The sequence below is a fragment of the Heterodontus francisci genome, chromosome 23 (genome assembly GCF_036365525.1).
Source record: "Heterodontus francisci isolate sHetFra1 chromosome 23, sHetFra1.hap1, whole genome shotgun sequence".
NCBI lineage: Eukaryota > Metazoa > Chordata > Chondrichthyes > Heterodontiformes > Heterodontidae > Heterodontus > Heterodontus francisci.
This window is the reverse complement of record NC_090393.1, coordinates 31,186,878-31,212,468: the sequence shown is the minus strand read 5'-3', so window position 1 is coordinate 31,212,468 and position 25,591 is coordinate 31,186,878. Positions and strand designations below refer to the sequence as shown.

At 43.5% G+C, this 25,591-nt stretch overlaps 1 protein-coding gene across 2 annotated transcripts in view; it reads right to left on the bottom strand.

Annotated features, from left to right (window-relative positions):
• The window catches only part of anapc7 (anaphase promoting complex subunit 7), an 82,101-nt gene extending 56,591 nt beyond the window's left edge, over positions 1-25,510 (bottom strand). For both annotated transcript variants that reach the window (XM_068054983.1, XM_068054984.1), the window contains exon 1: positions 25,345-25,510. In XM_068054983.1, the coding sequence (XP_067911084.1) occupies positions 25,345-25,445 (101 nt within the window). In that variant the 5' untranslated portion in view covers positions 25,446-25,510. The remainder of the gene's footprint in view (positions 1-25,344) is intronic.
• Between the last annotated feature and the right edge of the window lie 81 nt (positions 25,511-25,591).

The following is a 25,591-nucleotide window of genomic DNA, read 5'->3' as shown; positions in this document are numbered from 1 at the left end:
ACAGTGTGTGAAGAAGGGAGTTTGGTAAGTGAGGGTTAATCTCTCTAAAGTCTAGTTTTTGTTTTGTTAACATTTAACAATTAACTGAAATTACTGTTTAAGTTAAGAGGCAAGTTACGTTTCTTACAGTTTTAAACAGGAGTATACAAGCTCTCAGAGTAGCTGTAGCTAGTTAATTAGGTAGCCAGCATAAACTGGTTTCTGAGCTCCAGCAAAGCTGACACATCATTGTTTTCAGAGAGTATAAATTCAGGGACTCTCACTGATTCTTGACTGCATTGAGTGCTGCTGGAGGGCACAGAATGTGAAGAAGGGAGTTTGGTAAGTGAGGGAGTTCAGTAAGGAGGGGATCTATAAATTAAAGAAGAAAAAATAAATTTAATTAAATTAACACAAAGATAGTGGGACAGGTGTCAATGTGTCGCAGCTGCAGTACGTGGGAGCTCTTGCATGCCACGGCAATCCATGGCAACATCATCTGCAGCTTATATAAGCAGACTGACCCTGGCACCATGGTACAGGAAGCCATTCAAGCGGGGGGAGCAAAAAGGAAAGTAGTGGCAGTAGGGGACAGTATAGCGAGGAGGATTGACACTGTTCTCTGCAGCAAAGAACGAGAGTCCAAAAGGCTGTGTTGGCTGCCCTGTGCCAGGGTTCGGAACATCTGCTCAGGGCTGGAGAGGAACTTACAGTGGGAGGGGAAGAATCCAGTCATGGTGGTCCATGTAGGTACCAACGACATAGCAGGACAAGGAAAGAGGTTCTGCATAGTCAGTATGAGGAGCTAGGCACCAAATTAAGCAGAACCTCAAAAAGGTAATAATCTCTGGATTATTGCCTGAACCATGTGCAAATTAGCATAGGGCAAATAAGATTAGAGAAATGAATACATGGCTCAAAGACTGGTGTAGTAGAAGTGGGTTCCGGTTCCTGCAGCACTGGCACCAGTACTGGGGAGAGTGGGGGCTGTACTGTTGGGACAGTCTACACCTGAACAGTGCTGGGACCAGTGGTTTTGCGAGCTGCATAACTAGGAAAGTAGAGAGGGTTTTAAACTAAATAGTGGGGGCAAGGGATCAAATTTGTGAAGATGTCGTAAATCAAAGAGCAGAGACAAAGCAAGAGAGAAAGGTATTAATATGGGAAAAGATAATCAGACTGTGACAGGAAGGGACAGTGAGTACAAATCAAAGAGTAAATCAGCAAACAAGGCTAGAGGTTACGAAAATAATGAAAGGACAAAACTAAAGGCACTGTATCTGAATGCACGTAGCATTGGAAACAAAACAGATGAACTGAAAGCACAAACAGAAATAAATAAGTATGATCTGATAGCCATTACAGAGATATGGCTACAGGATAACATAGATTCGGACTTGAATATTGAAGGGTACATGACATTTAGGAAGGACAGAAAGCTAGGAAAAGGTGGAGGGGTGGCTCTGTTAATTAATGATGGTATTAGCACAATAGAGAGGGATGACCTAAGTTCAGGAAATCAGGATATGGAAACGGTTTGGGTCAAGATGAGAAATGATAGTGGTGTACAGGCCCCTTAACAGTAACCACACAGTAAGACAGGGTATAAAAGGAAGAACTAATGGGTGCTTGTCAGAAAGGTACAGCGATAATCATGGGAGATTTTAATTTACATATAGACTGGAAAAATCAGATAGGCAAAGGTAGCCTAGATAAGGAATGTTTTTGGGATAGTTTCTTAGAACAGCACATTCTGGAGCCAACCAGAGAGCAGGCTATACTAGACCTAGTATTGTGCAATGAAATAGGATTAAGTAATGACCTCATAGTGAAAGCGCCCCTAGGCAGCAGCAAGAGAAGAGTAGCTCGAAGACTAATATTTTAAACTTAAATAAGGTCAATTATGAGGGCATGAAAGCAGAGCTAGCAAAAGTGAACTGACTAAATAGGTTAAGGGATAAGTCAATAGAGATGTACTGGCAGACATTTAAGGGTATAATTCAGAATACAAATAGATATATTCCAACAAGAAAGAAAAATTCCAAGGGGAGGACCCATGGTTAACTAAAAAAGTTAAAGATAGTAAGTAAAGAAAAAGCATATAACTGCGCAAAGACGGGTGGCAGGTCAGAAGATTGGACAGAATATAAAAAGCAAAGAATGACTAAAAGATTAATAAGGAGGGAAAAATTAGAGTATGCGAGAAAGCTGGCTAGAAATATAAAAACAGATAGTAAGAGTTTCTATAGATATTCAAAAAAGAAAAAAGTTAAAGTGAGCATTGGTCCTATAGAAAGTGAGTCTGGGGAATTAATAATGGAAAATAAGGAGATGGTAAATGAATTAAACAGGTATTTTGCACGGTCTTCACTATAGAGGTTACAAGTAACATTCCAGCTGTAAATCAGGAAATGGAAGGGAGGGAGGAACTCAAGTAAATTAATCACCAGGGAAGTAGTACTGAGCAAATTGTTGGAGCTGGGGGCTGACAAGTCCTTGGGTCCTGATGGACTTCATCTTAGGGTCTTAAAAGAAGTGGTTAGTGAGATAGTTGATGCATTAGTTTTAATTTTCCAAAATTTCCTAGATTTGGGGACGGTTCAATTAGATTGGAACATAGCCAATGTAACTCCTTTACTCAAAAAGGGAGGGAGGCAGAAAGCAGGAAACTACAGGCCAGTTAGCTTAACATCTGTCATAGAGAAAATGTTGGAAGCTATTACTACACACGTTATAGCAGGGCACATAGAATAATTCAAGGTAATCAGGCAGAGTCAACATGGTTTTGTGAAAGGGAAAATCATGTTTAACCAATTTATTGTAGTTCTTTCAAGTGCTGTGCATAAAGGGAAACCAGTGGATGTGCTGTACTGAGATTTCCAGAAGGCATTTGATAAGGTGCCACATCAAAGGTTATTGCAGAAAATAAAAGCTTATGGTATAGGGGATAACATTTTGGCATGGATAGAAGATTAGCCAGGTAACAGGAAACAGAGTAGGTCTTTTTCTGTTTGGCAAGATGTAACGAGTGGTGTGCCACAGGGTTCAGTGCTGGGGCCTCAACTTTTTACAATTTACATAAATGACTTGGATGAAGGAACAGAAGATATGGTTGCTAAATTTGCTGATAACATAAAAACAGATAGGAAAGTAAGTTGTGAAGAGGACAGAAGAAGGCTACAACGGGATATAGTTAGGTTAAGTGAGTCATAGTCATAGAGTTATACAGCACAGAAACAGGCCCTTCGACCCATCGTGTCCATGCCGGCCATCAAGCACCTAACTATTCTAGTCCCATTTTACAGCACTTGACCCATAGCCTTGTATGCTATGGCATTTCAAGTGCTCATCTAAATACTTCTTAAATGTTGTGAGGGTTCCTGCCTCTACCACCTCTTCAGGCAGTGCGTTCCAGATTCCAACCACCCTCTGGGTGAACAATTTTTTCCTCAAATCCCCTCTAAAGCTCCTGACCTTACCTTAAATCTATGCCCCCTGGTTATTGACCCCTCTGACAAGGGAAAAAGTTTCTTCCTATCTAACCTATCAATGCCCCTCATAATTTTGTATACCTCAATCATGTCCCCCCTCAGCCTTCCCTGTTCTAAGGAAAACAACCCTAGCCTTTTCAGTCGCTCTTCATAGTTGAAATGCTCCAGTGAGTGGGCAAAGATCTGGCAAATGGAGTATAATGTGGGAAAATGTGAAATTGTTCATTTTGGCAGGAAGAATTAAAAAAAGCATATTATCTAAATGGGGAGAGTGGGTGTCCTAGTGCATCAATTGCAAAAGGTTATAATGCAGATGCAGCAAGTAATTAGGAAAGTGAATAGGAAGTTATTTATTGTGAGGGAAATTGAATACAAAAGTAGGGAGGTGATGCTTCCGTTATATAGGGCATTGGTGAGACCACATCAGAAGTACAGTGTACAGTACTGGTCTCCTTATTTAAGGAAGGATGTAAATGCGTTGGAAGTTCAGAGAAGGTTTACTAAACTAATAGCTGGAATGGGCGGGTTGTCTTATAAGGAAAGGTTGGACAGGCTAAGCTTGTATCTGCTGGAGTTCAGAAGAGTAAGAGGCGACTTGACTGAAACTGATAAGATTTTGAGGGATCATGACAGGGTGGATGTGGAGAGGATGTTTCCTCTTATGGAAAAATCTAGAACAAAGGGTCGCTGTTTAAAAATAAGGGGTCACCCTTTAAAGACAGATGAGGAGAATTTTTTTCTCTTAGAGGGCCTTGAGTCTTTGGAACTCTTCCTCAAAAGGCAGTGGAAGCAGAGTCTTTGAATATCTTTAAGGCAGAAGTAGATATATTCTTCGTAAGCAATGGGGTGAAAGATTATTGGGGGTAGGCAGGAATGTGGCGTTGAGGTCACAATCAGATCAGCCATGAATGCGTTGAATGGCAGAGCAGGCTCAAGGGGCCAAGTGGCCTACTCCTAATTCATATGTTCGTATGTTCTTGAACCGCTGCAGTCCATGTGGGGTAGATACACCCACAGGCTATTAGGAAGGGAGTTTCAGGATTTTGACCCAGCGACAGTGAAGGAACAGCCATATAGTTCCAAGTCAGGATGGTGCATGGCTTGGAGGGAAGCTTGCAGGTGGTGGTGTTCCCATGCATCTGCTGCCCTTGTCCTTCTAGGTGGTAGAGGTCATGGATTTGAAAGGTGCTATCTAAGGAGCCTTGATACATTGCTGCAGTCCATCTTGTAGATGGTACACACTGCTGCCACTGTGTGTTGGTGGTGGAGGGAGTGAATGTTTGTGGATGGGGTGCCAATCAAGCGGGCTCCTTTGTCATGGATGGTGTTGAGCATCCTGAGTGTTGTTGGAGCTGCACTCATCCAGGCAAGTGGAGAGTATTCCATCACACTCCTGACTTGTGCCTTGTTGATGGTGAACTGACTTTGGGGAGTTACTCGCTGCAGGATTCCTAGCCTCTGACCTGCTCTTATAGCTATGGTATTTATATGGCTACTCCAGTTCAGTTTCTGATCAATGGTAACCTCCCCAAGATGTTGATAGTGGGGGATTCAGCGATCGTAATGCCATTGAATGTCAAGGGGAGGTGGTTCAATTCTCTCTAGTTTGAGATAGTCATTGCCTGGCACTTGTGTGGTGAAAATGTTACTTGCCACTTATAAGCCCAAGCCTTGCTGCATTTCTACACAGACTGCTTCAGTATCTGAGGAGGTCGCAAATGGTACTAAACATCATACAATCATCAGCAAACATCCCCACTTCTGACCTTATGCTTGAAGGAAGGTCATTGATGAAGCTGCTGAATGTTAATTGTATTATATGCAGGTGAAGGGAGTTAATTGGGGTTTTAGTTGAGCACTTAAAAGCAGACACCTACTGGAACTGGGAGGGGGTTTTTGAGTGAGGAGCGACATGTTTGTAATCCTTTTAATCTGCACAATAAATGTGAAACTGAGTAAATATAGGCTCCAGCATTATCCTTTTATAAGAAGCTTTCTGGAGTTTAACATGGTAGCAGAGAATGGTTGCCTAAAGCTGAAGATTGGAAAACAGGAAATTTTTTTGGGATAGAAAACTAAAGCCCCAAGGGCCTTTGTCAAAATATGACAGAAAGCAAGTGCAAATTGTCAGGGTATGATTATCCTCCAGTGTTTTTGGAGTCTGAACCATATGACCAGTGGAAGAATGAAGTGGATATGTGGACACGGGTTACATTTCTAACAAAAAGGAAACAAGGTTATGGCCTTGGCGTTGTCACTTCATACCAAAAGTAAAATCAGAAGTAAAGTGTTTTCTGAACTGGATGCTCGTCAGTTGGATACTGATGAAGGGTTGGATCTTCTGTTAGAATTTTTGGATGAAGATTACAAGAAAGATGACATATTGAAAGTGTATGAGGCATGGTCAGACTTTGATAGATTTAAGAAAACAGCTGTTTATTCAATGGAGGAATCTATCATGGAGTTGAACAGACTGTATAAAAGAATAAGGAAATTCAATTTGGAGATCCCTGGTTCAGTGCTAGCTTTTAAATTGCTAGACTGTGCTAGGGTATCACATATGGACAGGCTCCTGGAACTAACTGGGGTTTGGCTCTTAGACAAAGACTCCCTGTTGGAACAAACGTCCGTGGCCTTAAAAACATTCCTCAGCAAACAGTCATTTCCCGCAGTCCTGGTAGAACAAGCTGGACACTCTGCAGTGACACAAAGAATGGAGGACTCAATGTTTACAAGATTTAGAAATAATGCAGGTACTGAAAGCAGGCCTAAGTACAATGGAAGAGATAAAGACAGGAGGAATGAGGATGAAAGCACCTTTAGCAGGTCTGAATATTACAGTGGAAGACAGGGTTAGAACAGCAATCAAAGGCGAATGAATCCCAGGAATGCACAAGGGACAGTTAATAGGTGCTTCAGATGTGACTCAAAGTGTCATTATGCAATGAACTGCCCTAAACCGAGGGGCAGAGCCTTCAAAATATCACGATGCAGAGAATTCTGAGGCAGAATAGGAAGATACTGATGCATTTGAACAAATTGTACTGGTCACAAGGAGTTTTAGTCCTGTGATGAATGTGTTGACTGCAGATTCGTTCAACTGTGCAGTACTGGATAGTGCTTGTACATCGACAGTATGTGGAACTGATTGGTTACAGTGTTCTCTGGATTCACTCAGTAGTGAGGATCGATGCAAGGTTTATGGAGTATAAAAGTACTACCAGTTTTAGGTTTGGTGATGACGACACATTGAAGTCACTGAAGAGAATAGTAATCCCATGTAAAATAGCTGGGGTAAGCCACTTTATCAGTGTTGATGGAGTCTCCAGTGAGATATCTTTACTCTTGAGTAAGCCTTCAATGAAAAAGGCACAAATGAAATTTAATATGGAGCACGATAAGGCAATTGTTTTTGGGAAGACAGTGAATTTGCAATTTACCCAGTAAGGGTATTATTGTATATTAACAAAACCTGATATTTCTAGTCAGAGTGTTAAAGAGGTATTGTTGGCATCAGGTTTACGAATTGGAGAGATAAAAGGCAAATTGTCTTAAAGTTACACAGGCAATTTGCTCACCTTTGTTGTCCGAGATTAAAAACCTTATTAAAAGATGCAGGTGTGATTGATGAAGAATATACGAGGATAATATAGATTAGTGAAGAGTGCGAAATTTGTAAAAAGTATCAGAGGACACCAACACCATCCTATTATCAGCCTTCCATTGGCACATGACTTTAATGAGGTAGTTGCCATGGATTTAAAGGTTTGGGACAAAGACAAGAATATTTTCATTTTACATTTTGTAGACCTACCATCTAGATTTAATCTTTCTACAATAATAAACAGTAAGGACAAAAGGGTGATTATAGACTAAATTATGGAGAAATGGATAGGGACTAGGCTTGGGGCACCAGCTAAGTTTCTGACTGATAATGGAGGGGAATTTGCCAATGACGAGCTCAGGAATGTGCGTGAAAACATGAACATGAGGGTTATGAATGCTGCAGCTGCAAGTCCTTTTAGCAATGGGCTTTGTGAAAGGAATCATGCAGTGGTTGATGAAATGTTACATAAAATCTTGGCTGACCAGCCAAACTGCAAGTTGACAACTGCCCTGGTTTGAGTGGTTCATGCGAAGAATTCATTTCCAATGGTTGGAGGATATAGCCCCACTAATTGGTCTATGGGCGGAATCCCAAACTGCCTTCTGTACTGTGCAACAGTCTTCTTGCTCTAGAAGGTACTACAATTGGTTCTATTTTTTCTACATATTTGAATGCTTTACATGCAGAGAGACGGGTTTTCATTAAGGCTGAGATCTCTGAGAAAATTCAGAGAGCTCTGAGGCATTGTATCTGAGGCAGAATTTAGTTCAGGAGATTTGGTCTATAATAAAAGAGAGGGCCATAGGGAATGGAAGGGCCCTGTAAGATAATCAGTCGGGTTGGTAAAACAGTAGTTATCAAGCATGGAAATCAAACTGTTAGGGTGCATTCTTCACGATTAATCGGGGTTGATTACAAAATCTCAGAATCTGAGCAGCTGATAGAGAGAAAAGAGGCACCTGGTACCTCAAATACTCATGTGTTTTTGATGAAGGTCCTGAGGCACAGGTAGATCAAGAGTTGTAGTAATGTAACCGATCATGATGGTCAGCAAAGAGCTATCGCATCCAAAGGCCAATTGCCTAGAGTAGGTACTCGGGTGACATATTCCAGAGGGGTCTGGTAAATGGAGGGATGAGACAATTGTGGGGCGTGCAGGAAAATCTGCAGGCAAGTTTAAATATTGGTTAAATGTTCAAGATGATGGCCAAGAAGCCAGAGCCATGGACTGGTAGAATGGGGTGAAAGAGTGGAGGGTAAGAATGCGCAATGCAAGTTTTGACAGTGGGCCAGGAAGTCACTCTTGCATAACAAAGCGATCACGTACTGGAGAAAGAGCCTCAGACAGTGAGCGAGGGAGATCTTCTAGCAATAGTTCCGAAAGACATCAAAGTGCTAATAGAGGCTGTAGTATGAACAAATTCCCAAATGAAACGAAGGCTAGAGGGCAGTCTCGGAATAGAACTAGAAGCCGAAGTCCTCATGATTGTGAAGTTTTAGTGGCTGCCAATAAACTTGAGGATAAACTAATGAGAAGCAAAAACATAAGGAATGAGAGAGTTTGGGGTCTATTCTGAGGTACCAGATAGGGGACAGCTGGCCTTGTCACATAGATGGATTTGTACTGAAAAAGTCCTTCCCGATAGAACTTAGAAGGCTAAAGCAAGGTTAGTTGTGAGGGGTTTTGAAGAGCGTTTGGGGGATACCAATGTTAGAGTGGACTCTCCCACAGCTGGAAAAGTAATCTTGAAAATCTTTTTGGCACTTTTGGCCACATATTTATGGGAATGTAGATCTATTGACATACAAATTGCATTTCTGCAAGGTGATACTTTTCAGAGAAAAGTGTATCTGAAACCACCTAAAGAGGCAGCAGATACAGAAGGAAAATTATGGAAACTGAACAATGCATCTACGGCCTTAATGATGCTTCCAGCGTGTGGTACTTCTGAGATCTGTTTTGTTGAAAATTGGTTGTGTTCAACTAAAAGCAGATCCTGTGATGTTTTATTGGTATCATAAAGGGAAACTTTCAGGCATCTTCATGATGCATGTTGATGATTTCTTACAGGGTGGTACTGCAGATTGAGAAATATGTTAAGATTAAGGAAGAATTTAAGATTGGGAGACAGGCTTGTGGGGCTTTTAAATATATTGGTTTAGATATTAAGCAGAATAAGTCTGGAATAAGTTTGAATCAACAATCCTATTTAGAGTGTTATTCCCATCCTGGTGAATCGTGTTAGGTCATCACAAAAAGATGATCTATCTAAACCAGAGATTGAGCAATTGCAAAGCCTGGTGGATCAATTAAACTGGTTGGGCTCTCAAACTCAGCCTGATGTTAGTTTTGATGTGCTGGAGTTGAGCACAATGGTGAAACATCCAAAAATTAAGAATGTTTTAAAGGCAAATAAAACATTGAAAAAACTAAATCTAGAGAAAAGTGTACTGAAGTTCCTATCCTTAGGTAACCCAAAGAACATGAAGCTAATAATTTTTAGTGATGCGTCACATGCTTGCTGATGGGTATTTGAGTGCAGCTGGCTTCATAATATTTCTGATGGGTGAAAATGGGAAATGTCCTTTAGCTTGGGAGGCAAGAAAATAAAATGGGTTGTTAAAAGCACGTTAGCTGCGAAAACACTGGGTCTTGTGGAGGCAGTGGACATGGGGTTCTATTTGTCAAATATTTTAGGTGAAATTCTGAACAAGGGACATCCTGAAGCTAGGATACCCCATTGAATGTTATGTTATGTGAATAATCGGTCTTTGTGGGACAATGTGCATTCTACAAATAGTGAGAGTGAGAAAAGACTACGTATTGACCTTGCTGGATTGAAATAAATGGAGAGAAAGGAAATCTCCAAACTTAAATGGGTAGATGCAAGTCATCAGCTATCCGATTGTTTCACAGAGAAACATGAGTGCAAAGAGATTGTTGGAGGTGCTGGATGAAGGGCGTCTAGCAATGTAAAAACTGTGTCCCCAATATGGAATTTAATTTTGATTTATTTTGAAATATTCTTTGAGCATGTTAATACTTTGTGCACAATATGGAATTTATTTTGAAATGTTTGAGCAAGTTAATCTAAGTTGTATTGTAAAAGAAAGAATGGAATCTGTTAATTGTGTGATTATATGCAGGTGAAGGGAGTTAATTGGGGTTTTAGTTGAGCACTTAAAAGCAGACACTCACTGGGGCTGGGAGACGGTTTTGAGTGAGGAGCTACATATTTGTAATCCTTTTACCCTGCACAGTAAATGTGAAACTGAGTAAATATAGGCTCGTGCATTACCCTTCCATAACAAACCTGAAGATGGTTGGGCCTAGGACACTACCCTGAGAAACTCCTGCAGTGATGTCCTGGAGCCGAGATGATTGACCTCCAACAACCACAACCATCTTCCTTTGCGCTAGGTATGACTCCAACCAGTAGAGAGTTTTCCCCCGATTCTCTATTTTGCTAGGGCTCCTTGATGTCATACTCAGTCAACTGCAGTCACTCTCGCCTCGAGTTCAGCTCTTTTGTCCATGCTTGAATCAAGGCTGTAATGAGGTCAGGAGCGGAGTGGCCCTGGCGGAACCCAAACTGAGTGTCACTGAGCAGGTTACTGCTAAGCAAATGCCCCTTGGAAGGTGTCCTCAACAGTGCTATCATCACTTTACTGATGATCCAGAGTAGACTGATGGGGTAGTAATTGGCAAAGTTGGATTTGTCCTGCATTTTGTGTACAGGATTTTCCACATTGCCAGGTAGATGCCAGTGTTGTAGCTGTACTGGAACAGCTTGGCAAGGGGAACGGCAAGTTCTGGAGCACAGGTCTTCAGTACTATTGCCAGAATGTTGTCAGGGCCCATAACCTTTGCAGTATCCAGTGTCTTCAGTCATTTATGGATATCATGTGGAGTGAATCAAATTGGCTGAATACTGGCATCTGTGATGCTGGGAACCTCAGGAGGAAGCAGAGATGGATCATCCACTCTGATGTGCTGAGCTTCCCTATCACTGAGGATGGGGATATTTGTGGAGCCACCTCCTCCAGTTAGTTGTTTAATTGTCTACCACCATTCACAGATGGGGCAGGACTATAGAGCCCACTGGTTGTGGGATTGCTTAGCCCTGTATATTGCATGCTGCTTCTGCTGTTGTGCACTCAAGTAGTCCTGTGTTGTAGCTTCACTAGGCTGACACCTCAATTGAGTTATGCCTGGTGCTGCTCCTGGCATGCCCTCCTGCACTCGTCATTGAACCAGGGTAGACCCCCGGCTTGATGGTAATGGTAGAGCAGGAATATGATCGGCCATGAGGTTACAGATTGTGGTTGAGTACAATTCGGCTGCTGATGGCCCACAGTGCCTCATGGATGCCCAGTTTTGTGTTGCTAGATCTGTTCGAGATCTATCCCATTTAGCACAATATCCTCAATGATTGGGGAGCCCAGCACATCAGTGCTAAAGATAAGATTGAAGCATTTGCAACAATCTTCAGCCAGAAGTGCCGAGTGGATGATCCATCCCTGCCTCCTCCTGAAGTCCCAAGCATCACAGATGCCAGACCTTAGCCAATTCGATTCACTCCACATGACATTCAGAAACGACTGAAGGCACTGTATACTGCAAAGGCTATGGGCCCTGACAACATTCCAGCGATAGTACTGAAGACCTGTGCTCCAGAACTTGCTGTTCCAGTACAGCTACAACACTGGCATCTACCTGGCATTGTGGAAAATCCTGTACACAAAATGCAATACAAATCCAACTTGGCCAATTACCGCCCCATCAGTTTACTCTGGATCATCAATAAAGTGATGGAAGGTGTTGTTAACAGTGCTATCAAGTGGCACATAGCACGATGGAGGGTATCCTGGATGTGAAGACGGGACTCCGTCTCCAAAAGGACTGTGTGGTGGTCACTCCTACCAATACAGTCATGGACAGATGCATCTGTGACAGGCAAATTGGCGAGTACGAGGTCAAGTAGGTTTTTCCCTCTTTTTGGTTCCCTCACCAGCTGCCGCAGACCCAGTCAAGCAGCTATGTCCTTCGGACTCGGCCAGCTTGGTCAGTAATGGTGCTACCAAGCCACTCTTGGTGATGGGCATTGAAGTCCCCCCACCCAGAGTACATTCCTTACCCTTGCCACCCTCAGTGCTTCCTCCAAGTGTTCAACATGGAGGAGTACAGATTCATCAGCTGAGGTGGGGGGGGGGGTGGGCAGTAGGTGGGGATAAGCAGGAGGTTTCCTTACCCATGTTTGACCTGATGCCATGAGAATTCATGTGGTCCAGGGTTGATGTTGAGGACTCCCAGGACAACTCCCTCCTGACTGTATACCACTGTGCCACCACCTCTGCCGGTCTGACCTGCCAGTGGGACAGGGCATATCTGGGGATGGTGATGGCGGTGTCTGGGACATTGTCTGCAAGGTACAATTCTATGAGCATGACTATGTCAGGCTACTGCGTGACTCGTCTGTGGGACAGCTCTCCCAGTTTTGGCACAAGCCCCCAGATGTTAGGAAGGAGGATTGTGCAGGGTCAACAGGGCTGGGTGTGCCGTTGTCGTTTCCGGTGCCTAGATCGATGCCGGGTGGCCTGTCCGGCTTCATTCCTTATTAACATTGTAGCAGTTAGATAAAAGAAATGGCCTAGCAAGTCACTCAGTTGTAAGGGTCAGCCACATTCTTCTGAGTCTAGAATCACATGTAGGACAGCAGATTTCCTTCCCTAAAGGACTTTAGTGAACCAGATGGGTTCACTAATTGTCAATTCACAACAATTGACAGTGATTCCATGGCCATTAGATGAAAAGATTTATTAATGGAATTCAAATTCCACCTTCTGCCATGGCAGGATTCGAACCCATGCCCCTGGAGCAATACCCTGGGTCTCTGGTTACTGTCCAGTGACAATACCACTACGCTACTGTCTCCCCAAGTTACTTTGTGGGTTACAAAGTACAAGTGGAGAGTATTCCATCACACTCCTGACTTGTGCTTTGTTCATGGTGGACAGGCTCTGGGGAGTCAGGAGGTGAGATATTCACTGCAGAATTTCCAGCCTCTGACCTGTTCTTGTAGCCACAGTATTTATATGGCTGGGCCAGTTAATTTTCTGGTCAATGGTCCCTCCCAGTATGTTGATGGTGGGGGATTCAGCGATGGTAATAAGAAATAGGAGACAGCCATTCAGCCCCTCAAGCCTGCTCCGCAATTCAACAAGATCATTGCTGATCTTATTAAACAATGAAAGTCATGGGGAGGTGGTTAGACTCTCTCTTGTTTGAGATGCTTTGTATGTTTTCAAGAAGGAGTTAGATATATCTTTTGGGGCGAAAGAGATCAAAGGATATGGGGGGGGGGGGGAAAGCAGGAACAGGTTACTGAGTTGGATGATCAGTCATGATCGTAATGAATGGCGGAGCAGGCTGGAATGGCCTACTCCTGCTCCTATTTTCTATGTTTCTATGCTTATTTCCTTGCAATAGTGAGAGGGTGAATGTTACTTGCCACTTATCAGCATAAGCCAAATTATCCAGGCCTTGCTGCATGCGGGCATGACCTGCTTCAGTATCTGAGGAATTTCGAATGGTACTGAACACTGTGTAATCAGCGAACATCCCCACTTCAGACCTTATAATGGACAGGAGTTCATTGATGAAGCAGCTGAAGATGGTTGTGCCTAGGACACTACTCTGATGAACTCCTGCAGTGATGTCCTGGGCTGAGATGATTGGACTCCAACAACCACAACCACCTTCCTTTATGCTAGGTATGGCTCCAACTACTGCAGAGTCTCCCCCCTCAGTCCCATTGACTTCAACTTTTCTAGGATTCCTTGATGCCATACTTGGTCAAATGCTGCCTTGTTGTCAATGGCAGTCACTCTCATCTGACCTCTTTTGTTCATGTTTGGACCAAGGATGTAATGTGCTGCAAAGCCAAGTGGCCCTGGTGGAACCCAAAGTGAACATCGGTGAGCAGGTTATTGTTGTTTAACTGCAGCTGGATAGCACCGTCAACAACACCTTGCATCACTTTGCTGATAAGATTAGATGATGGAGCGGTAATTGGCTGGATTGGCTTTGTCCTCTGCTTGGTCAAATGCTGCCTTGTCACTCACCTCATGCCTAGAATTCAGCTCTTTTGTCCAAGGTCACAATGAGTTCTGAAACCACGTGGCCCTATTGGAACCCAAACTGAGCATCAGTGAGCTGTTTATTGCTGAGTAAGTGCCGGTTGATAGCACGGTCAATGACCCCTTCAATCACTTTGCTGATGGTTGAGAGTAAACTGATGGGGCGGTAATTGCTGGATTGGATTTGTTTTGTTTTTAGTGGACAGGACATACCTGGACAATTTTCCACTTTGTCAGGTAGATGCCAGTGTTGTAGCTGTACTGGAACAGCTTGGCTAGGGGCACGACTAGTTCTGCAGCACAAGTCTTTAATACTACAGCCAGGATGTCATCAGGGCCCATAGCCTTTGTTGTAGACAGTGCCTTCAGCTGTTTCTTGATATCATGTGGAGTGAAATGAATTGGCTCAGGACATCAGGAGGAGGCCAAGATGGATCACCCACTCTGCACTTCTGGCTGAAGGTGGTTGCAAACGTCTTTGGCACTGACATGCTTCAGCCTGAAGTGCCGAGTTGATGATCCATCTCGGCCTCCTCCTGAAGTCCTCAGCATCACAGATGCCAGACATCAGCCAATTTGATTCACTCCACGTGATATCAAACGACTGAATGCACTGGATACAGCAAAGCCTATGGGCCCTAATAATATTCCAGCAATAGAACTGAAGACCAGAGCTCCTGAACTTGCCGCACCCCCCGCCAAGCTGTTCCAGCACAGCTGCAACACTGGCATCTACCCAGCAATGTGAAAAATTGCCCAGTATGTGCTGTACACAAAAAGCAGGACAAGTCCAACCCAGACAATTAGCGCCCCATCAGTCTACTCTCAATCATCAGTAAAGTGATGGAAGGTGTTGTTGACAATGCTATCAAGCAGCACTTAGAGTCATAGAGTTATACAGCACAGAAACAGGCCCTTCGGCCCATTGTATCCATGCCGGCCATCAAGCACCTATCTATTCTAATCCCATTTTCCAGCACTTGGCCTGGAGCCTTATACACTATGGTGTTTCGTGTTCATCTAAATACTTCTTAAATGTTGTGAAGGTTCCTGTCCCTATCACCCCTTCAGGCAGTGTGTTCCAGATTCCAACCACCCTCAGCGTGAAAATTATTTTCCTCAAATCCCCTCTAAACCTCCTGCCCCTTACTTTAAATCTATGCCCCCTGGTTACTGACACCTCCGCTAAGGGAAAAAGTTTCTTCCTATCTATCCTATGAATGCCCCTCATAATTTTGTATGCCTCAATCAGGTCCCCCCTCAGCCTTCTCTGCTCTAAGGAAAACAACCCTAGCCTATCCAGTCTCTCTTCATAGCTGAAATGCTCCAGCCCAGGCAACATCCTGGTGAATCGCCTCTGCACCCTCTCCAGTGCAATCACATCCTTCCTACAGTGTGTTGCCCAGAACAGTACATGGTACTCCAGCTGTGGCCTAACTAGTGTTTTACTCAGCTCCATCATAACCTCACTGCTCTTATATTCTATGCCTCGGCTAATAAAGGCAAGTATCCCATTTGCCTTCCTAACAACCTTATCTACCTGTGCTGCTGCCTTCAGTGATCATGAACAAGTACACCAAGGTCCCTCTGTACTTCCTAGGGTTCTACCATCCATTGTATATTCCCTTGCCTTGTTACTCCTCCCAAAATGCATCACCTCACACTTTTCAGGATTAAATTCCATTTGCCACTGCTCTGCCCATTTTACCAGTCCATCTATAGCGTCCTATAATCTAAGACTTTCCTCCTCACTATTTACGACACCAATGTCATCTGCGAACTTACTAATCATACCTCCTATATTCATGTCTAAATCATTAATGTACACTACAAACAGCAAGGGTCCCAGCACCGATCCCTGGAAGTCACAGGCTTCCAATCATAAAAACAACCCTTGACCATCACTCTCTGCCTCCTGCCATTAAGCCAATCTTGGATCCAATTTGTCAAATTGCCCTGGATCCCATGGGCTCTTACCTTCTTAACTAATCTCCCATGCAGGACCTTATCAAAAGCCTTGCTGAAATCCATCTAGAATAAATCAACTGCTTTACCCTCATCTACACATCTAGTCACCACCTCGAAAAATTCAATCGTTTGTTAGACATGATCTCCCCGACAAACCCATGCTGACTATCCCTGATTAATCCCTGCCTCTCCAAGTGGAGATTAATCCTGTCCCTCAGAATTTTTTCCAATGATGTTAGACTCACTGGCCTATAATTACCTGGTTTATCCCTGCTACCCTTCTTGAATAATGGTACCACATTCACAGTCCTCTGGCACCTCTCCTGTGGCCAGAGAGGATTTGAAAATTTGAGTCAACCCCTGCTATCTCCTCCCTTGCCTCACAGCCTGGGTTATATCTCATTTGAGCCTGGGGATTTATCCACTTTTAGGCCTGTTGAAACCGCTAATACCTCCTCCCTTTCAATGTTAATTTGTTCAACTATATCACAATCACCCTCCCTGATCTCGACACCTACATCGTCCTTCTCCATAGTAATGAAAAGTAATCATTTAAAACCTCACCTACGTCCTCTGGCTCCACACACAGATTGCCACTTTGGTCTCTAATGGGCCCTACTCTTTCCCTGGTTATCTTCTTGCCCTTAATACACTTATAAAACGCCCTGGGATTTTCCTTTATCTTGACTCAGTGTTTTTTCATGCCCCCTCTTTGCTCTCCTAATTATTTTTTTTTTTAAAGTACCCTCCTACATTTCCTATACTCCTCTAGGGCCTCCACAGTTTTCAATCCTCTGAACCTGCCATAAGCCTCTTTTTTTCCTTATTTAATCCTGTATATCCCTTGACACCCAGGGTTCCCTGGACTTTTTGGTCCTACCCTTCACCTTTACGGGAACATGTTGGCCCTGAACTCTCATCATTTCCTTTCTGAATGACTCCCACTGGTCTGATGTAGACTTTCTTACAAGTAGCTGCTCCCAGTTCACTTTGGCCAGATCTTGTTTTATCATATTGAAATCGGTCTTCCCCCAATTCAGTACCTTTATTTCCAGTCCTTTTCCATAACTACCTTAAATCTTAGAGTTTTGGTCACTATCCCCGAAATGCTCCCCCACTGACATTTCTACCACTTGGCCAGCTTCATTCCCTAGCTCTCCTGTATGCACTTTAAGAATTCTGCCCCCTTTAAGCCTTTTGCACAAAGACTATCCCAGTTAATACTGGGGAAGTTGAAATTCCCTACTATTATTACCCTATTATTTTTACACCTCTCTGAGATTTGCCTACATATCTACTCCTCTATCTCTCCCTGTTTGGAGGCCTGTAGTACACTCCCAGCCAAGTGATTGCCCCCTTTTTGTTTTTAAGTTCTACCCAAATGGTCTCATTTGAGGAACCTTCTAAGATATCATCCCTCCTTACTGCAATAATTGACTCCTTGATCAACAGTGCAATTCCACCTCCTCTTTCCCGCACCCCCCACCCCATCACGCCTGAAGATTCTATACCCTGGAATACTGAGCTGCCAGACCTGCCCTTCCCTCAACCATGTCTCTGTGATAGCAATAATAGAATATTCCCATGTGTTAATCAACGCCCTCAATTCATCTGCCTTACTTGTAAGACTCCTTGCGTTAAAATAAATGCAATCCAGCCTTGCATTATTGCTTGCTTAACCTAGGTTACTGCAATAACCTGTCGCTCAGTTTGGGTTCTACCAGGGCCACTCAGCTCCTAACCTCATTACAGCCTTTGTATGGACAAAAGAGCTGAACTCCAGAGGTGAGGTGAGTGTGACTGCACTTGACATCAAGGCAGCATTTGACCGAGTATGGCATCAAGGCACCCTAGCAAAAGTGAAGTCAATGGGAATCAGGGGGGAAACTCTCCGCTGGTTGGAGTCATACCTCGCGCAAAAGGAAGATGGTTGTGGTTGTTGGAGGTCAATCATCTCAGCTCCAGGAGATCACTGCAGGAGTTCCTCAGGGTACTGTCCTAGGCCCAACCATCTTATGCTGCTTCATCAACGACCTTCCTTCAATCATAAGGTCAGAAGTGGGGATGTTTGCTGATGATTGCACAATGTTCAGCACCATTCGCAACTCCTCAGATACTGAGCAGTCCGTGCAGAAATGCAGCAAGACCTGGACAATATCCAGGCTTGGGCTGATAAGTGGCAACATTCGCGCCACATAAATGCCAGGCAATGACCATCTCCCCTTGACCTTCAATGGCATTACGATCACAGAATCCCCCACTATCAACATCCTAGGGGTTAGCATTGACCAGAAACTGAACTGCAGTAGCCACATAAATACCGTGGCTACAAGAGCAGGTCAGAGGTTAGAAATCCTGCGGCAAGTAACTCACCTCCTGACTCCCCAAAGCCTGTCCACCATCTACAAGGCACAAGTCAGGAGTGTGATGGAATACTCTCCACTTGCCTGGATGGGTGCAGCTCCAACATTCAAGAAGCTCGACACCATCTAGGACAAAGCAGCCCGCTTGATTGTTTGTAGATGGCGTGCCAATCACTTTCTCCACCACTGATGCACAGTGGCAGCTGTGTACCATCTACAAGATGCACTGCAGCAACACACCAAGGCTCCTTAAACAGCGCCTTCCACCAACTAGAAAGACAAGGGCAACCATTGCATGGGAACACCATCACTAGCAAGTTCCCCTCCAAGTCACACACCATCCTGATTTGGAACTATACCGCCGTTCCTTCACTGTCGCTGGGTCAAAATCCTGGAACTTCCTTCCTAACAGCACTGTGGGTGTACCTACCTCACATGGACTGCAGCGGTTCAAGAAGGCAGCTTACCACCACCTTCTCAAGGGCAATCAGGGATAGGCAATAAATGCTGGCCTAGCCAACAATGCTCACATCCCACGAATGAATAAAAAAAATGCTGGCCTCTGCCATCATTGAAGATAGGGATGTCTGTGGAGCCACCTCCCTCTCCAGTTACTTGTTTAATTGCCCTCCACCATTCACAAATTTAATGTGGCGAGAGTGCAGAGCTTTGACCTGATCTGGTTGACCTGGTTGTGGGATTGCTTGGCTCTGGCTAAAGCATGCTGCTTCTACTGTTTAGCATGCACGTAATACTGTGTCATAGCTTCACTAGGTTCACAAGATGGTAAGGACAGTTATTAAAAAATAAACTGAGAATAACTGAAGTTTTTTAAAAACTTGATGCGTGCAATACGGTTCAAGTTGCCTTTATTGCTAATGTCCTAAATTCATTGTCAATCATGCAGTGTCGACTAGAGTTATGTATAGGACAGACAGGGCAGGGAGTAGCAGCTTCCTTTCTCTGAAAGACTTTAGTGAACCACCTTTATATGGGAGCTTTCAAGGCAATTTTTCTGGTGCTAGCCAACAAATTACCAGATTTACTGAATTCAATTTCCCATGGTGAGATTTGAATTCAATAGTTAGCGCAGCACTATATCATCCTACCCTACGTTATGTATTTGGAAAGCTAAAAAGGTATTGGAAAAGATAGTAGACAATTATTTGCAAGGCTTTGCTGTGCACAAATTGCTTGTTACAAGTGCCCATAAAAGCTGAGTGTATTTCAAAAGTAACCCATCGATTTGGTAAGCGCTTTGGAACATTCTATATAATAAATGCAAGTACTTGCTTCCTTTCTGTTAGAAGTCATCAAATAATTAGAGGCAGCATTGGTGCTTGGAAGGATTTAACAGAACAGGTTAGCTATGAAGATTAAAAATATACTGAGTTAAATGGATATTGTTTTGTGTCAGTTTTTACTTAATAAATGCCACAGTCCCAGTAATACAAGATGGGTATGCAGCTAAAAACTGCTTCAATAGGAATAAGTGCAGGTCTTAAGGTCTTAGTTAAGATTAATGAACTTTAAGCAGTTAGCGCTGCTAGACACAATTCTATTGACACCAAAGCATTATAGCAAGCAAAGGATTGTGTAGAATTGTATATTTTAGCCACTGTCTCGTGTAGTTAATTGGTCATTGTGCTCCAGGTTGGTTCTATGGATTGGAGTGAGGCTCAGGTGGTCTCATTGCTTATGAGGATAAAATCTGGCCCTGGAAACTATATGTCTAAGTGTGGTGTTATTTATAGGGAAGCTGTTGTAAAGCATATGGAATGTTATTCACAATCATTGGGGGAAATTTGGCCACCATTAGAGATTTCTTACCATGGCATCAGAACACATAGGTGCTGCTTCACTAACCAGATTGTGTTCTTTCAGGTGACCAGAGTGGTGGATAATATCAATCCTGTGGATTGCTGTATATTTTGATTTCCAAAATGTTCTGATAAAGTACCACATCAACTGATATTGGAAAGAATTAGATCATGTGAGATGATAGGACATTTACAATGCTAGATAGGTAACTGAAATCCTGTAAGCAGAGGGCTATTAAGTAATAAAACTAAATGGCTCATGATCAAGAGTGGAATTATACAAAGCACTGTGCTGGGACCACAGCTATTTATCATTTTCATTAATGGCTTAGTTGAGGTCATTAATGGCTTAGTTGAGGTCATTAATAGAACTATTCCTAAAAGTGCCGATGACATGCAAATCTCAGTAATTCAGATCAAATCAAAAGGTTGTAAGTTGATTTGGATAAGCTAGAATTTTGGACCCATGCGTGGCAGATGTCCTTTCATGCGGACAAATGCAGTGCCAGGTATGAGGTTGGAAAACGCAAGGTACGTTTAAACCATAAAAATGTATCTGCCAAAGCTAACAGATCAAGAAAAGCACCTGGATGCAATAGCTGAGCACTCATTAAAAGTTGCATAAACAAAGTTTGAAGTGGCAATAGGGACAGTAAATAGTATTTTAAATTGTACTGCTAGAACCATCGAGTACAAAGAGTGCTATATTTAGGGTATGTAAATCTTTAGTAAACCCATCCTTAGAGTAGTGTCCAGTTGTGAATCCTGCATATGGTGAAAGATACGTAGAGGATCTGGTGAATATGTAGGGGTGCACAATCAAAAATGATATCTAGCCCCAAGATTCTAAAGATATGAGGGCAGGTTCTAAGAGGTAGGACAGTTTGCTTTGTGAAACACAGACCTTAGAGTGGTTTATGAATAAGGTCTTTAAAATGAAAGCACTGGAATCAGTCAGGATGAATGAGTTATTTGAGACGGATCGGGACAGAAGCAGCATAGGTGAAGAGTAATTAAATGCCAGGAAATACTACCCCCCACCCCCAGTCATCACCCCCTGGAACAGAATACTGAAATGTGTGGGAGGCAGAGATTCACCAGAATGCTTTAAAGAGGAACTGACGACTTCTCAGGCGAAAAGGACATGTACAGTTTGGGGCTCTAATTGCGAGTTGGAATTACTGTAGTTGCCTGGGAGCTTTATTTAATTGCCTTAAAAATCAGAGAAATTTCTTCCTGAATTTTCCAGAGGATCTTTAACTTCTAGAGTATTGCACGAATATGGAATGAGTCAATGATGCGGTGTACATAGTTGCATCTTCTGATGGGGTAGGCTTGATGGACCCGATGGTCTTTTCTCACTTCTCTTTTTTGTATGTAGCAAAAATAAATAACGATTAAGTTAACCCATATTCAGCATTTTAACTTATCACTTTTCTACCTGAAGAAAGACTGTCTTCTGCCTCACAGTGGTGCCCCCTTTCTCAAATCCTCCCCTCTCCAGTTTACAAGCGCATGCTCCCTCCCTGATCTCATTGGCAGTCCTAACTGCAGCTCCCACCTGACAGTGCTGCTTCATTCCAGGAGTTGATCCTGCTTTGGACAAGAATGCCTAACCTATTGCAAGGTCAGGAATTCCCACTTATTCCTCACAAGACAAAAGTCCACTGCTCAAGAAAACCAGCATCAGGTAAAAGCTGCAGGGAGCAGTGAAACCAGCTTCAGAAGCAAAGCAACGATTCCCACCCACATCCCATGGGGCAGCACATCAATGGTGGCAGCACGAATTGCCACACAACTTATTTCCCATCTCCGGATAAAACGAGGACCACACATTTGCCTTGGAATGCTAACTTCCTATTGTGATCACCATAATCAAGTAATCAGGCTAACATTCAGAACTTAATGAACAAATCTGAAGAGAAAAAAAATGACAATAATCACAGTTCTATCGAAGTGAATTTTTCTGGTAAAACTTACATTTTATATAACACCGATCGCATCTCTCAGAACTTCTTAAAACTCTTATACAATTACAAAGATTTGAACTTGTCTCTTTTTTACATAAAATGAAATACATTGAAATGCAGCAGGCGAATGTAGTGGCCAGTTTGCAGAATCAAAATCCAACAATAAGATAAATATTTAGCCTTTTGGTGTTGCTGGTTGAGGAAGGTATGTTGGCCAAACACCAGGACAAGGGCTGGTTTGAGACCTACTCAGCTGAGATGTTATGTCATTGATGCAAAAAACAAAACCGACATGATGCACAACATAAATCCAACAGCTAAGACACTGTATGATCTGAAAGTAGCCAGTACAGCTGTGCAAAGGAGAGGGAGCTACTGCGCAAACACTGAATCAGCTTAAGTCAAGAAATCCAAACTGTATGTGACAAAAGAAATCTACGAGCTATGTATGAAGGGATCAAGAGGGCGCTTGGCCTGCCACCACCAAAGTTGCTCTGCTGAAGTTGGCAGATGGTGAAGTACTCAGACAGAAGTAAACAGATGTCCCACTGGGCTGAACACGACTGTGAGCTGTACTCCTGGGAGTTGGACATCTCCCAATCTCCGCTCAGTGCTCTCCTGCAACTTCCTGTCATGGATGAGTTAGATGAAGAACCCTCATCACTGGAGCTCGAGAAGAACATAGACTGCCTAGCAAACAGAAAGGCACCGAGGAAGAACAGCCAAACTGCTCAAGCACGGAAAGTCCATCTATTGCCACAATTTTACGACCTTCTCCGCTGGAAAGTAGGCTCTGTTCCAAAGGAGATACGTGATGCCAAATTCATCACACTATACAAAAACAAAGGTGACAGAGGAAACTGCAACAACTATCGGGGCATGTCACTACTTAGCATCACAGGAAGGCCTTTGCTAGGGTCGTACTTAAAAGACTTGCAGACCGAGTGTACCCAGAAGCGCAGTGCGATTTCCTTGCCCGCAGATCTGTTGTGGATATGATCTTCATACACCAGCTACAAAAGAAGTATAGGGAACAGAGTATACCCCTTTACCTTACTTTCGTAGATCTCACCAAGACAATCGACGTCAGCACAGCAGGGTTCTACAAGAATTTGGAAAAATTGACTGGCCACCGAAGCTCCTCAGTCTTATCTGCTCCTTCCACAACAACATGCACTGCACATTTTGATGGTTTCACTTTCGACAGCATTGGAGTGAAGAATGGAGCGAAACAGGGTTGCGTCCTAGCACCCACTGTTTGGCATCTTCTTCTCCATGCTCCTGATCTTTGCCTTCCCTGCAGATATGGAAGGAGTCTACTTGCACACTAGGTCAGATAGAAGGCTCTGCAATTTATCAAGGCTGAAAGCGAAGACAAAAACACATAACGTCCTGATCAGAGAACTCCTCCACGCTGATGATGCTGCGCTAATCGCTCACACAACAACTCAGCTACAAAGACTCATGGACTGTCTCTCCCGTGCCTGTAACTTGTTCTCCTTGACTACAAGGGTCAAGAAAACCGTGATCATGGGACAAGGTGTTGCATCTCCGCCCCTGATCTCAATAAACAACACCTCACTGGAAGTGGTGGGCAAATTCTGCTACCTTGGGTCCCTGGTGACAGACAATCTGTTTCTTGATGCAGAGCTCGATACACACAGAGGGAAAGCAGCTACCACCACCTTTGGCCGACTTGCGAACGCACATGGGATAACACCAAGCCGAACCATAAGGCCAAGCTGATGGTTTATAAGGCCTGTGTTCTCAGCACCTTGTTGTATGGGTGTGAAACATAGGTGACTTACAGCTACCAGAAAGAGAAGCTCGATAATTTCTATCTTCGTTGTCTGCAGTGCATTATGGGTATATCCTGGCAGGACAAAATCACAAATGTGGCAGTCCTCTCAAAGGCAGAACTCCTAAGCGTGTTGGCAATAATCAGACAGAGGCAGCTTCGGTGGATCGGACACGTCCGCAGGATGGAAGACGGTCACATACCCAAGGACCTTCTGTATGGTGAGGTAGCCGGGGCCAGATGACCAATGGGGCTCCCAAAGCTCTGCTTCAAGGATGCTTGCAAGCATGACAAGGCGGCCCTAAACGTTGACTATCACACTTGGGAGTCATTAGCTGGCGAAAGAGGGAAATGGCGACACATCCTGTGGACTGGTCTACACTACTATGATGACCAGCAGCTCGGCAACAGACACCAACATCAAAAATAACAACTCTCAGCATCACTTGGCAGCTTCACGTGCAGCACTTATGGCAGAACCTGCCTCTCAAGGATTGGCCTTCACAGCCATCAGCAAAGGTGCACCAAGAGAAGACACCCCACCTAAATGGATTGTTTCCTGCGTGTCCATCATCTTTCATAGCTGGAAGGATGCCAACCCTATCAACATTACACTCCTTCCAAGGCCAATATATCTTTCGAAGATGTGGCGCCCAGAACTACTTACAGTACTCCAGGTATGGTCCAACAGTCTTTGTATTGCTGAAGCACGACTTCTACCCCTTGCTTTCTATTCCTCTAGATATAAAGGCCAGCATTCCATCAGCCTTTATGATTATTTGAATTGTTACAGCTTCACAGAAACTTGAACCCATTCTAATTCAGAGGTGACAATACTGTAACCATGGCCCTGAACACTTAAAAGATATTCCAATCAAAAACTTATATTGTGACAGCCCCAATTCACAGCTGAGGCAATGATATTGGTAGTTCCTGTAAACTCGAACCACTTTCTCATCCTCACATGATGAAACTAGTTAAACTCTAACTAGAACAAAAGCATATTTAAGCCTGAATACCAACCTTCAATTGGGTTAGAATTTTTGGATGTGTGGGAGAAAAGTTGGAGGTGGGAGGGAATTTTTTTTTAAAATTACATTTTAAAACCAGACTATATTAATAGTGAGGGGAAACTCAGATACACAGAACCGACCCGGGACCCAAACAAACCACCAACGAGACGGGGAAACCCACCAGCAACCACTTACGGATTATTGTCGCTCATGGTCAGCAACAAGCTGCTGAGTAGCCTCACATTGGAGTAAAGGCCAGCGGCCACCATATCCCGGACATGGTCGATAACATTCATCTTGTACCAGATCAGTTCCCTATGCAAAGCCGACACCAAACCAACACCATCAAAAATGGCGCTGCGGGCCTCCCTCCACCCGGAGCTGCCCACTTAACGCCTGAATTAATAATTCACCGGAACTGTATGTTGTAGTAATTTTTAGT